This window comes from Centroberyx gerrardi, chromosome 4 (assembly GCF_048128805.1).
Source record: "Centroberyx gerrardi isolate f3 chromosome 4, fCenGer3.hap1.cur.20231027, whole genome shotgun sequence".
NCBI classification, from domain to species: Eukaryota; Metazoa; Chordata; class Actinopteri; order Beryciformes; family Berycidae; genus Centroberyx; species Centroberyx gerrardi.
Window position 1 is genome coordinate 19,025,280 of NC_136000.1, and position 14,626 is coordinate 19,039,905.

The window sequence follows — 14,626 nt, forward strand, 5'->3', positions numbered from 1 at the left end:
GGACATTAAATATCCAGCGAGTGTTACCACCAGGCTGTTTCACTTCAATGAGTGTGGTTTTCAAGCATGTGTTCATTTTTGTGTGTGTAGGAACGAAGACTTTAACTTACAGTAGAAAATTGCCCTAGAATGAACTGTTGTTATGCTAGTTGCCCCTGTGACTGAATATTTAGAGGCATCGTATACTGATTAGCTTCTGAGAAAACAGCTGGAAATAGGCTCGTGCCTCCTCCAAGTCCTATCGGAAATATCGTAAAGCCCATGAACGATCCAATAGGGTGGTAAATTCGACTGGGAAAGAGGGAAATTTGGGGGGAGAGACCATGAGAGCGGTGTCAACAACCGATAGTAAAATTATGTATGCAACAACTATTGGCCACTAAATTAATTAAAACACCAGTTACAATCCTGATGTGTATTTTATCCTCTCCACCCCACTGCTGCAGCACAAAGTAGCTCTGTGCCGCTTCATTTCCAAAATAAAACAACAGCCACCAGCAGCCACTCTTTTTAAGGGTCCATTTTGTTATTATTTCCAACTAAAGGCACTTGAGTCGTAGTTCCTAGTTCGGAACCAGCAGCTTACTAGCAGCACTTGAAAGCAGCATTAGTCATTCCGAGAAAGTCACTGAAAGGCATCACGCACGCAACGTTTTAATGATTACTAAGCAACCGTATCGAACACGGCCATGTTGAGTTGCCTGCTGTATAAAGGCACTTCATTCATGCTTCGCTTGGAAATCGCCGTGTTAATAATGAACATCTACTCAGTCTTTAACGCAACGTAGGTGCTGATAGGCAGTTTGGCATCGCACTGTTGCGCAGCTCTGAGGTCAGCTGGTAGCTGCTCACTGACCACAGATGTGAGTGAGTTGTAGGGACATGCATGTTGACAACGGCACCAAACCACGATGGTAGGTAGAGTATACGAGCAGATACACTGTAATATCGTTTCATAGCCTAGGAATGAATAAAGTGCACAGTTTTTAATTGGGATTGTCGGAGGAAGTGCTTGGGAATATAGCGGTGATCCACTGCTGCTCTCCTACTCTCGGACGGCCGAAGGCACTTCGTCCGGTTGGATCCTGATTTCGATTTTTCCTCAACATTTTGACGCTTTCCTGGCACTCGGAAACTGGGAATATATGATGAAGTTTAAGCCAAACCAGACAAGGACTTACGACGGCGAAGGGTTCAAGAGGCGAGCGGCATGTTTATGTTTCAAGAACGAAAAAGAGGACGAGGTAAGCTGTGTCTATCATATAAAACCCCCTTGTCTGTGTCTGTCGAGGGCCGAAGTTGGTTGTTTTAAAACTGTTTACGCTAGTATTTATCAGGTCGCAGATGGCAAGACCTTTACTTACAAGCTATATTTTGACAGAAGATAATTCATTTAGCTCATAAACTTTTGGTGACTCACAATCTCTAGCCTGCTTTTAGATGAAAAGCTTAGATTGTACTGAATCTGTGAATCTGATAGTATTGCATTGAAACCCAAACCCTTGGAATGAATCCACTGAAGGCTGTAATCCTGCTGGAGAATTTTAGTCTGTTGAGCATATAGAGACTGTGTGTGTGTGTATGTGTGTGTGTGTGTGTGTGTGTGTGTGTGTGTGTGTGTGTGTGTGTGTGTGAGATAGAGCAAGCTAGTATTGCAGCTCTTTAAGTGAGATGTTGGACAGGGGTGAACACCATCTTGGCTGAAGGGCCAAATATTTGACCTATTAAACAACATGAGGCCTTACAAGTTGGCACCCACTGTAACCACCACCCAGCACGAGACCATAATAACACTCTTTCCAGGTTTTTTTTTTTTCCTGTCCAGGAGGAAATCCAGTTATTAAGTGCCTAAGAGTACTGCTACAGTAAATCTTTTTTCCTCCATAACTCATAACAGGACACCCTCACTGTCCTGACAGTCACTGGTGCCCACACTGAGTTAGAAGAGCCTGTTACATATTTTCAGTATACTTAAAACTAAGGGCTTATTGGAGGATATATTGTTTCCACCATAGATAACATTTCATAGATCTAATATTGTGTGATTATAAATATTACTGCCGCCCATGACGAGTAATGCACCTCAGCCTATAAATACTAGCTGTCATTATGAAATTTTGCATCTACATTCACTGACTGAGGCGGTGTTGGCTTTCCAACACTGGCCTGAGGCCTCAGCTGTTGTGCTTATTGTACAGGGCCATTTCTATCTGAGGGTCAACGCACGTGTTAATGTGATCACTAACCTTTTGCTGAGGCACCACAAAAGAGCTGCCATCTCTGCTCTTGGTACATTTCATCCCATTTGCACTCTGGCTTTGATTGTTCCCTAACTGAAAAATAATTGGATTGGAGCCTTGCAGCATTTGTGTGCTTAATTTAAAATCAGTCTATACCTGAGCAGGTATAGGGGTTAAAACAAATCAATCTTAAATGAAAGTAGGGAGTTTTAAAGTTTCAGATAAAATCAAATCATGCCACCTAACAGGGAAATGTGGATAACAAGGAGCTTTGCACATCTTCACTTTAAATAGTGATTTAAGGGGGCTGCCATAACAAAGTAGGAGGATTGTATCTATCGCCCAGTGGACACATTCTGTGGCTTAAATTGATCTTTAAGATCAGCAGATAAAGAACATATGCACAGCCTAGAATACTTACTACATTGTTTTTGTCATTTGAAGCTGCTGTACTTACGAGGGAATTTGGTCTGGCCAATTGAAATAGTTAAGACTTATCATGATTTAACATGGAAATAGTGGTACAAAGGGGGGGAGGCGGGGTGTCCTAGATTGTAACGTGTCTGCCTAGTGACGGTAACCCATCTCAGGCCCACATGTGATAGGGGGAGTGGGGTGGAGGGTGAGTGTTACACTATGTGCTAAACACCAAGTGACCTATCAGCTGCAATTTATAGAAACAAGGTGCAGGCACTAGCTGTCCCCTAACAGATTTACTTTCCTACTCCGCCTGCTCCCACCCTCTCCTCCTCACCATCACTCTGACTTTCTCTCTGCTGCTTCATCACGGTGTCTCTTTTCTACTCATCTCTCTCATGCCTGTCACTCTGTCCTCTTATGGGCTTCCGTGACAGAGTGCTGACATAAATGCTAAAGCCTCTTTGATTATTGATTGATTGGAGAGAAGGAAGTTGAGACTGTCTGACATGCCATGCACCGTCTCACCCATGTCCTTCACTCTCTAGTGTCCTTGCTTTGATTGCATGTTTCACACTTTCTGTGTCAGGCTATCCATCCGCTCTGCATGCCTGGTTTACAGTCCTGTCCCCAACATGTCAGTCACTGTGGACGTGAGGAGGCCAGGTGGACAGGAACAGGTCTGCAGACAAACGCTAGACAGGACAAGGAAGTCAGTGTTGTTTGTACTCAGAAAAATCCATCCGTCTCCTTTCCCCCGTACAGTACAAGGGGAAAACATCTGTGAGTTAGAAGCATGACACATTGTGTGTAGCCTGGGCGCTTGTAAACTACGATAACAGCACTGTGAGAGATATGAAAATAGGACGCTACTTCTCACTGGTGTGCCAATATTTTTCCTGGGGAAGGAGCAGCTATATTTACACTGACATTATTAGTTTTTTTTAATTATCTGTTATGTTTTACAAATAATTTCCATATTTTAGAGAGACATTGATGTAAACAACTGAATTAGGCTAAATGTTTCAAGGTAGCTGTATACTGCAAAATATATTGTCTTTTTTTTTTTTTACTTGTAATTGTGATGTAAATGAAATGACACAACATGTTTCCACTAGGGATGCACTGAAACCACTTTTTTCACTTCCAGTGATAAATGTAGGCTAAACTTTCAGTACCAGTGAATAGTACTGATCTGGCCCAATAAAATCTCTTTGCTTTAATTTCCAACACACAGCCCTTGGTATTACATTTTACCCCACATTGTGCCCCATTATAGCTTTGTATTAGCATAATAAATGTTCACAGTATTTGTATTGGTGCAGCCCCAAGTAGTTACAGTGATGTTTTATGGTATATTTTCATCCTAAAGAGATCAAGTGTGGCACACTATAAAGGTCAAATGGACGTGTTCAGTCTGTGCCCTCACACTGAGGTGTGTTGGTGTCTGTTGGGGTCATTACGCCCGCTCTGCTAAGCTGTTTTGGTTTTCAAGCAGAAAGGCAACTGCTGATCCAGTGCTTTTTGTAAAGCCTGTTTGGCTGCGAGTCTGTGTGTGTGCGCGTGTGGCTGCATGCGTACGTGCGAGTGCATATGTGTTATACATGCGTGTGTCAGATTGCACGTGCGTGTGTGTATGCATTTGTATCGGTAAGAGTGCTGTCAATGTTTCTACAACCCCAGGGCTCTGCACACATTTTACGGGGCAGGGATTCAAATGAACCCCACCCCTGCCCCCATCCTTCACCATCATTCATCAGACATCAAAGTCCTCACACCACATTAATGTTACATAACACCCATCCATCCCCATTGAATAAACTCCAGTTTGAGAGTTGGTATGCTAAATTAGCTGAAAAAAAATCACTAACTGTAAAGTTCTGTCACATTAGTGATCTCAAGAAGGAAGCAAAGTAGAAAGGTGCAATACAGCTTCATGGGCTGCAATACAAGCTTATTCCTATACCTTTCATGTCATTTGGCGTCTTTTTTGTATAATTGTCCATATTTTAATAATTGTTAAAGATAATGTGAATCATGCACTGCAGTTAAACTGCCATATTCTTATCTTCTTTAACATGGCAGTATTAAGAGTAGGGTAGTTCACCAGATGGGAAACAGCACTTCCAATTCTGCAGGGTTGAAGGAGTCGGCATACATGGCTATTACAGGTTCAGGCCATTGAACGCAAGATCACATGATAGCAAAATCACTTGTACCTCCTATTTGGTCTTACATAAATATTGACATAGTTACCAACGTTTCAAATCGCCTGTTTGTGAGTCTCTCCAGAGGGTTTGTAAGTGTGAGGACAGAGTAAGAACTGAGCTCTGTGCCTGTTCTCAAAGGTGTGTCGCACCCTGCTTAAATGCATTAAGTATTTACTTCAGTGATCCAAAGCAGTAAACAGGGACTCTGTGTGATTCCTTGAGTTGCAATTTTATAGTTTGCTAATTCTTGTCAAGGTCTGTTTTTGGTGACATCACCGTTGCTAATTGTGAAATTGTAGGTGATTTGGATTGGAGTGAAGTGTGTAAACCAATATAACACTTGAATGTAGTGGCTTCTGAATCTGATAGGGCCCTGAGATTTCTCCTGGGTTCTGTCTTCCTCCTGACCTGGTTACAGAATGAGTTACAGCGAAGTGTCGTGCAGCACGAGGTTTAAAAGAAGCTTCACTCATCATAGTAATTTCTGTGCAATCGAGACCAGCTTTGAAGGTGGTGAAAGAGACATCATTAGTGCTCTTCTCAGATCTGTCATACCTCAGTGATCTGGTCTCAGCAGGAATGCAGACACATTATACGTTGGGGAAACCTGTGCCGGGACGGTTGTGCTTTGTGCTGTACCTGTAGTGTGAAATATGGTAAGAGCTGATCCTTAATCAACCTTTTAATGACAAGAGACTCATTAGGGGTTTATCCAGTGCTGGCGAATGTGGCGGCTGCATGTGCCCAGTTTGCTAACAGCAGAATTCAGAAGGTATTCGCACGTGGCTGTAATGTGGGTCAGTGTGTCACCAGACAGGGCTTAAGGTCAAGAGATTGCAACTCCAGAGGGGTATGTTGCCCTAAAAGACCAAACTGGTTGTGTTTGAGGTCAGTTAAACATAGTCTGTGGTTGCAGTTTTCAGATTAGATTGCTGATTTGTCATCTTTTAGGTTGGGTTAGGTGGGGGTTTTAAAAGGCCTCAAGTTCAGTTCAGAATAGCTTTATTCTCTTGAAATTATGAAATCGTTTTATTGTCGTTGGTGTTTTAAACTAATTATTTGTTGACAAATTAGCAAATGATGACTGTACTGTAGTTAATCCAGGGTTTCTCCTGCTGCTGCCACTCTCCTCACAGTTGAAGAATAAGTCAGTGTGAAGTGCTGGACAAATGAGTGACTCAGATATATTGTTGTAACTTTCCACAACAGTCTAAAAAGTTAGTTAGTAACCACCAATCTAACAGGGACTGTATTTGTAATGAGCTTTTTTGGAGCTTCAGTCAGTGCTTCTAATGCAGGAACACCTTTAAATCATAAGCTGATTGATGAACTGGCGTGCTGGTTGCTCCAATCATTCTCTTGTGCGCTCATTTAACTAATTTCGACCATAGGGAGAAGAAGGTGATAGGTGATATCATGATGCACAGCCAGGCGGTCCTCGCAGCGGTCACGTAGCATTAAATAAACGCAGTGAATGAGTGGTGTGATGTGTGAGATGTTCCGAACGCGGCACGCTGAATGAATAGCTCCATACTCAGCCGCCACCAGACACCTAGTGGTGAATTTCATAATTCTGAAGTGGGGCATGCCGCTGGCGTGTTTCTGGCACCCTGGGCTCAGGGACGCTCCCTAGCTGGCAGCAGAGGCCTGACAGAGTCCTCTCTCCTTGGCAGGTGCTGCTGGTGAGCAGCAGTCGACACCCGGACCAGTGGATCGTGCCAGGAGGAGGAATGGAGCCCGAGGAGGAGCCGTGTGGGGCCGCTGTCAGGGAGGTGTACGAGGAGGTGAGCTCATCGTCCAATGTTGGAGGATCGTGAAGAAAATGCACACACACACACGCACACACACACCAGGGTAGGTACTGATTTCAACCCAGGCCTTATTTCACCCCAAGCCTTATTTCTAGTTTAGTTTTTAGTTTTTGCCATCAAGACAATTGATTGTGTTCAGAATTTTGTCACTTCACTGTAGAGCTTTTTGTTCCTCCACTTTGTCAGGAGCACTGCTGTCCAATACACACTCAAAGGGCCAGTTGAGGGTCAGTTGAACCCAAAAAGCGAATAAAATACATCCTTTCAGCACAATAACACGCACACTGCAGTTTTAGATGTCTTCAGTAGCTACAGTTCAGTCTACAGTTCAGTTATAATAGTCCATTTGATTCTTTTTAATCATTGCTCACACACTTCCTTGTTTTCCGGTTGCCGGTCTCTGCTACATTCATGTCATATCGGAAGAAGCAGAAGAACAGGAGTTTGTTGCTTCAGCTTGAAAGCGTTCTGTTTTTTCTCACTCACATCCAAAACCATTTGTATTTATGAATTTAAAATCAACTATAAACGAACTATAGCAGATATTTCACGTTTTTCGTAACTATAGTTGATTGTATTGATTGTATTAGTGTGAATATAACTGATAATTTTGATTTTTAATACCTTGGACTGCCGACATTGGTGAATGCGCTGCTATGTTTACCTCTTGTGTTCACACACTTCTGAAATTTGTAAAGCAAGGTGGGAGACAACAGAGTCTACAAAAAATCCCACATATCCTACTCGTAATTACAACTAGCAGGTTAATGTGAACGGGTTTTCCCAGTCGGTAGTTCGTATTTACAGAACATCCAATATGACTTGAACGCAGCACCAGAGTCACCAACAGTCTACTTGCCAACTATAACATTTAATACCACAATATACAAGAGTTTTGGGCAGTGGACAACTGGAAAATTAAGTGTTTTAATCGCTTTTGCGGTTCAGCTGACAGAGATTGCTTTGGCCCTTGAGTGTGTATTTGAGAGCAGCTCTCCTGACAAAGTGGAGGAACAAAAAACTCTACAGTGAACAAGCCTAAGTGATAAAATTTTGAACACAATCAATCATCATGATGGCAAAAACTGGGAAAATAATGCCAAGGGTTGAAAATTCCTAGGCTAGAGACACACACACACACACACACACACACACACACACACACACACACACACACATAAATTATCATTATCATAAACAGAAAGTGAGGACAGCAGCAATTCACAGCAATTAGAGGTCATCACTGAGCTCCACTGTTTTCAGTATGAGATGCTGCCACTTTTCTACTTTTCAAGATCCAAATGAGGGATCCAAATTTTGGGGAATGATGCATAGATTACCAGTTAATTGTTCTGTGGTTTAGTGAAGGGGATGCTGGTGCTTGTCCAGAGTGTCTGGACTGGAGTGGACTGTGAGGTTCTGCCTCAGATAGTAATGTGTTGACAACTTTGAGGTATGGCGGTGACATTTGGAAAGGGTTTCCAGTTACCCACATCCTGTGCCTCCTGGAAGAGACATGTTCCTGAATATGGATGAGTTGCAAACCAACTAGGACTGTTGGAAGCGAACATCATGTTTTAATACCCTGTTGTCAAGTTCAACACATCAGCTTCAAGGAGCCATGTGGTAGTTTTAATTTGCGCAAATGTGAGATTTGTAGCTCCTATCAGGCTAATTCTGTCTAACATCTGCTGTTGGTGGAATGAAACTGACATTTCCATGTGTCAGTATTATGCCTTTTTAGTAGAATCCCTACAGCAATTGTAAATAACACTGTTGTTTTGACTGTGGGCATTTAGTGTTGGAGGAAAATTGCTTCAGATGCACCTTGTCAAAGAATCTCTTGTTGGTGATTATCCCATACTATAGCTAATGTGTCTGGGCTCTGTTTGTCATATAATCTGGGGTTCCTGGTAATCCAAACTGGCCGTGGGAGTGGCCAAATCTGAATTATGGCACACAGCACGGCTCAAAAGATCCAAACCAAGCCATGGCCTCCTGGAATGCTGTCATGTGTTACCAGTTTCCCAGCTAGCAACAGGGAGAATTTTTTTCAATAACCTAGTCATACATACCATCAGTATCCTCTGACTTGGAGCGTGCTGCATGAGCTGCATAGCTCCACTGCCACAGTACAGGATACATGTGAGCTGATCACTGTTCCACAGCTAAATTCAGTGGCCACCCTCCTCTAAAGTAAATATGGAACATAGTCTGTGCATTAAGCAGAAATGGATCTTGATCAGTGCAATTTACTTTTGTTCAGTGCCCCTCTGCTCCTTAGTCATCTCCATCATCCTGTCGTTCAGACTATGTTTACCTGCTCATCTCTGCTATGCCACCTCTGTGGCAATGCTAGGACGCTACCGAGCCCCGGGGTATCGCAGCCTAAAAATGCTCAATTGAGAATGTGCATGCACATGAGAGCAGAGACATGCTGTTCCTAATACCAGGTCAAGCATTCTTCTGATATTTTGTCTGTCTGAAAATATCGCACAGTAGGTGTTCTCATTCAGCTTTTTTAAGTGTTGTATGTTTCTGACAAATTTATCTGCACTGATTTGCAATGCAGTTAATGTTCTGTGTTGGCAATATACACCACTGTCTAGTGTCTGCTCATTCAAATGTAAATGTATTGGATGACTCTTGATCTGTTTTCTTCCTGCCTGTTTTTCTGCACAGGCTGGTGTGAAGGGAAAGCTTGGCAGGCTACTCGGGGTTTTTGAGGTAAGCTTGTCAAACTGCCATGGAAGATTTGTAATAAGTTGGCATGTAGCATGTAATAATACATTATATAACAATATTTAAAATCCTTTTCAACATTGGTGTTAAGCCTACTCTCATGCTTAGGATGCCATATAGGTGACAGTCCTCATGGGCATTTAGAGAGTGAAGTGGTTTGCTGCTGTAGTGTCTATAAAAGGTGTCCCGTTGAAACAATACAGTTAATCACTGTTTACATCATGTCTTTATATGAAAGCTTTGCATGCAATGCATTGACATGGTTTATTGCAGTGCTATAAAGCAGTCTCTTCATCTAAATCTTTGTAGCACAACCAAGACAGAAAGCACAGGACGTACGTCTATATCCTCACTGTGACAGAGACACTGGAAGACTGGGAGGACTCTGTCAACATAGGTATGCTTCTACATTTCTGGCCCTTTAGCCACATTTTTTTAATCATATCAGTTTTACATATAGTTATAGGTAGAAAAATGAGTTGAAGATGGAGAACAAGCCTTTTGCAACAAATGCAACTCATTTTTCACCAAAATACAGACTTATTTCACTCGAGCATTTACAGACATTACAAATGTATTTTCTATACAGATTTAAGCTGTCAGCTGTCACATATGGCTTTACTTGTACTAAGAGGTTCTTCAAACCAATTGGAGTTGATTGAAGTCACCAAACCCATATTTTTGGTTTTGAATGGCAGGTCTACCTTCGTTTACATTTTGAAAAAGGTTTAGTCCGCAAAGACACATGAAAGGATGCACACTACAACAATCCTCTCCATTTTAAGTAGCAATTTAGGCCTCTCTCATCACACAATAACAGCATAGGGAGGAGTTTTTGTCAACCAAATTCAAGCATTTATGTACACACAGATCATGATGTCATCACACAGATCATAACATTTCATTACACAGTTGTAAGGACATACTTATCCTGCCTCTTGAAGTAAAGGTAATTGACTTTCTTGGTCTTGTTCTACATCAGTAGAGTTTAACAAAGGTCAAAGACCCCTGTCTCAGTCTCAGGGTACGATCTCACTCATAGGAGACCAATAGGCCAACCAGAGCCTGGACTTCTTTGAGCAAGCATTACATTGTGTTAACACTATTTGGTGTATTTTGAGATCATGAACACTTGAAGTTCAATAACTTTATGAGTGTGTTCTTGGGTTACAAGCAAATTGCAGCAAAGGTCAAGAACCACTTTTCCCTGCTAATGGAGCCTTTTTTTATATAGCACTGGTTTGGTCAGTCAGTTTCTATAAAAGCAAACTGGACGCATCTATAATTAGTCTTATCACTGTATGATAATCAGCTTCATTAACTGTAACAAACTACCTTTTAACTAAACATTTCACTGTTTAAACGTGTGTTTATTTTGAAGTGAAGGTGAAAAGTAACATAAATCCCAAGAAAGGAAAACCACTGAGAAAGACGAGTGGGGTCTTCAGTCATCACTTTGGAAACTGGTCAACTGGGACACATGGTACATGTCTACTGTAATAGGTCCCAGGCCACCTGACCTTTAGCCCTGAAATACTGACAGAGAAAATGCAGCAACTTGTTTTCACCACTCAAACACCTGTTAAACAGCAGTATTCTGCTGGGTGTCAAATAGACTACGGGTGGATGCCAGCTCCGAAACATTTGTGCTATTTTGTCCCAGTTAAATGTATATTAATATATTCTCTCAAACATCATACACTTAGAGTGAGTCATAGTAAGGTGATACGCATTAGCTGAAAATTTGAAATGTTTCCAACAAGGCAGATTATGCATGGGTATTTGATGAACTAAAGCCAAAAATAATTACCATAATTCGTTTTGAACGTGTTTGGTATTTTAAATATGTTCGTCTAGGGACTCGGTAATTCAAAACTTGATCTATTTGTAAGTGGTCTGAAAAAAAAGAAAAAAAAAAAGTGGTGATCGTTCACTCCCTTCACCCACATAGAGTTCAGCCTGTTCACGAGGGGGAGGCGTGTTTGCTGTGCCCAGTTGTTTTCCAGTTAGCATCACTCACCACAGCCCCCTCCACGCCTGTCCTCCCTTGCCCTATACAGGGGCCATGACTGTGCGGAAAGGGCTCGGCACTCGCGGTGTTGTCCAATTTACTCTCTCCTCCTCCTCCCTGAAAGGCCAGCACCAGTGGACCTCAGGGTGTCAGGGTAAAGGGGGCGATTCTCCCCTTTCACACAACCCGCTGAATGTCAGAGGCCACATTGAATTCCTCTTAGCAAAATGCTGCTTGGTATTGACAGGGAGGAGACAGTGGGTTTGAAGTCGTGTATAAATAACTCCAGCTGACGGTTTACTGGACAGATTATTTTTATGGAAGATGCTTTATTTGGCAGGTTTGGTGACATGACGGCTTCATAAACACCAGCTGAAGTAGGTCAGGAATGTCCATTTCCACTCGCAGTTGGGTCCTGCACTATGTGCTGTAGAGAAGGTTTATTCCTGAGCATGTTGTATAACCATTGTGGTTTAGCATTTTCAGGTTAATTTGCCTCTTGAGCAATCCTACTCAAAGCTTAGACAGCAATACTTTGAGCTTTAGTGAGTTGCTTCAGTGAATCTGATGATGATAGCATGTATGGTGAAATTACCTCCAAAAAATAAGGTTAAATATTAGCTTTAAATAAAACCACTTCGTTTACAGTGTTTCTTTTAATGAATTAAAGCGCTCATTACTTTTGAGTTAACCTTGCAAACACACTCATGATCCTTATCAGCAAAGAATCTTAGATATCCATCAATTTAGTGCTGTAGAGGACACATTTCATGAAAATGTTTTGCTTTCTCCCTTCAATTCACTCAAAGTTATGTATTTCTACACAAAAAAGGAGTGTATATATATATATATGAGTTGTATCATGGTTAACAGCTCAACTTCAAAAATATTACGTTCCACTAACTCTGTAAAATTGTCTTTAAAATGTAACTGTAACAACACTAGCCAAAAGGAAATGTGTTATATTTTTAGTTTCTTGTTAAAATTGTATTATTACTGTAACTAGCAGTGATATAAGTTCAAAGAGCTCAAACACTGATGCTGATTAATAATCAAACATTGTGATGGATAAAAGCAGATCACGGCAGTACAGATCCCCTCCTCATCCATCATATACCAATCAGCGGGATGGACGAGTGAATTGAGAGACAGACTCTCAAACAAAAGGCCACAGGTTCAACATGTTCACCTCACCATCAACCGTGTGTTGAAGTGTCCTTCAGCACAACACTGAACCCTACTTAGTCGCTCTGGATAAGAGCATCGATGAAATGCCTAAACCGTGGTGTAAATGTTACATCTCCCCCTCGTCCTTTCTCCCGGTCTCTCACAGGAAGGAAGCGGAAGTGGTTCAAGGTGGACGAAGCCATCAGAGTGCTGCAGAGCCACAAGCCTGTCCACGCAGAGTATCTCCGCAGACTGACAAACACCTGTAACCCCACCTGCGGCCCGGCCTGCAGCCCGACTAACGGCAACACCCCGGTGTCCCCCGTGACGGACAACAACGCCCCTCACTACGTTTGCTCCACACAGGGCTCAGATCTAGTCAACAGATAAGGACCGACAGCAGCAGTTGCCATCAGGACACAGTTTGCCTAACAGGACTCCAGAATGGACACATCTACTGAAAAAAAAAAGACTTTTTGCATGAGTTACATTACTAACGCAATCTCTTAATATGTACAGTACGGACTTCATGAAGTTGATTTGAATCCCATTTCACGTGGGCTTGAAGAGTGCCAAAATGTTTTCCAAGTATATTTAGTATTTTATATGTATATTTTTTAACAACCATCACCAGCTAATAGAGCAAATGTGTCCCTTTTTGAAGCTTACTGCTTTAAAAGGGATTTTTCTCAGTGTGCTGCTTATGCAATGTAAAGGTCCTTTTTAGTCTTACATGCTGAATGATACTTGATTGGTAGTGCACACAGTATTTGGGTGGTTTCCTGGAGGCCAGCAGAGGGAAGTGTTGGCTCTGAAAGGAAGCCATACCCACATGGTGACTCACTGCCAAATAATGTCCATCTACAACATGTTTTGAAGAGAGGTAGCTACATGTGTACGAATTTTGTCTTACAATTTTTTGGTGAATTGTAATGACCCTTCTTGTATCAATCAAAACTACTGAACTTTATAGGACTACAACTGTAAAACTAATCTCATATCACCATAACTCCAAGTCTTTCTGACGTATTTCCTCTAAAGAGAGCTGGGGGCAGAGTCTATTTTGATGCAAGAAGTAGAAACAATGTTGCTCCTCCCATAGATACTACCTTTACAAGTACATATCTCCTCTAATCAGCACCATCCCCACTTTTGAACCACCTTTATACAGATAAGGAGAATATCGGCAAACCAACCGCCACATTGAAATGGAGTTACAGAGTACTGCATCAACTATCATTTTATTTGTCCATACTTGTAATGTTGCCAAGCTGATAGCTGCTCAAACTGTGACAGGCAGGTCAATCTCAGTCTTTGTACAGAGGAAAGCAGCCTTCATCAAATCTTTAAGATGTGACAACAGCCAAAGAACGACAGTATTCAACACTATGAACACGTGGACAGTATTATACAAGAAATAAAGATTTATACATATTTTTTTGAAGAAACTATATAATTTAAGTGCATTTTGTGAGATAAACGTGAAGTCATATTTATTTTTGTCTAAGAAGACAATAAGGAGGCCTTGGCCTTATAGGTGAGTTACAATGTGTTGAGCTTTAGCCTAATGATTCCTGTAAGTGCCTTCACAACCACAATAGTGTGTAAGTGTCTAATTTCTGAACACTTTACACATAACAGAGCTACAATACAGATTGCCTTACACAGATCTATTCTGTCTAACCAGCCCCTTAAATTTCTCAGCCTTGATTAGATTTGAACAGCAGCAGTAATGCGTAAGGAAACTTAAGTTTGTTGTTGTGATTGAATGTACAGTATGAGTATGCATTGATGGAATTTATTTATTTGTGTCCCATAGGGAAATACCCCCCCTCCCACATGAACAGGAAACTATGACAGGAAATCACGGTCAGAGCATGGGCCTACACTTTATAACAACACCCCAGAAAAAGAGGAAAGGGTAGATTATGTGATGATTTTAGTTATATTATCAGCCCATTGGCTGCTGGTACTGTGGAAGAGTATTGGAAAGATCAGAAAATATCACTCATTTTCCTATTCGTGCAT

General features: G+C 41.7%; 1 protein-coding gene across 1 annotated transcript; it reads left to right on the plus strand.

Annotated features, from left to right (window-relative positions):
- The first annotated feature begins 1,047 nt into the window (after window positions 1–1,047).
- Window positions 1,048–13,336, plus strand: nudt4a (nudix (nucleoside diphosphate linked moiety X)-type motif 4a). The gene is made up of 5 exons (XM_071919280.2): window positions 1,048–1,244; window positions 6,541–6,651; window positions 9,361–9,405; window positions 9,730–9,817; window positions 12,765–13,336. Exons 1-5 carry the CDS (start codon window positions 1,146–1,148, stop codon window positions 12,986–12,988), a joined length of 567 nt encoding a protein of 188 aa, XP_071775381.1. The 5' UTR covers window positions 1,048–1,145; the 3' UTR covers window positions 12,989–13,336.
- Window positions 13,337–14,626: the final 1,290 nt, after the last annotated feature.

Bases quoted from the DNA above. Each gene is read 5' to 3' on its own strand.
- nudt4a (XM_071919280.2), top strand. From the start codon at position 1,146: ATGATGAAGTTTAAGCCAAACCAGACAAGGACTTACGACGGCGAAGGG. The intron at 1,245-6,540 runs GTAAGCTGTGTC...TCTCCTTGGCAG, and splicing joins AGAACGAAAAAGAGGACGAG to GTGCTGCTGGTGAGCAGCAG. The intron at 9,818-12,764 runs GTATGCTTCTAC...GGTCTCTCACAG, and splicing joins GGAGGACTCTGTCAACATAG to GAAGGAAGCGGAAGTGGTTC.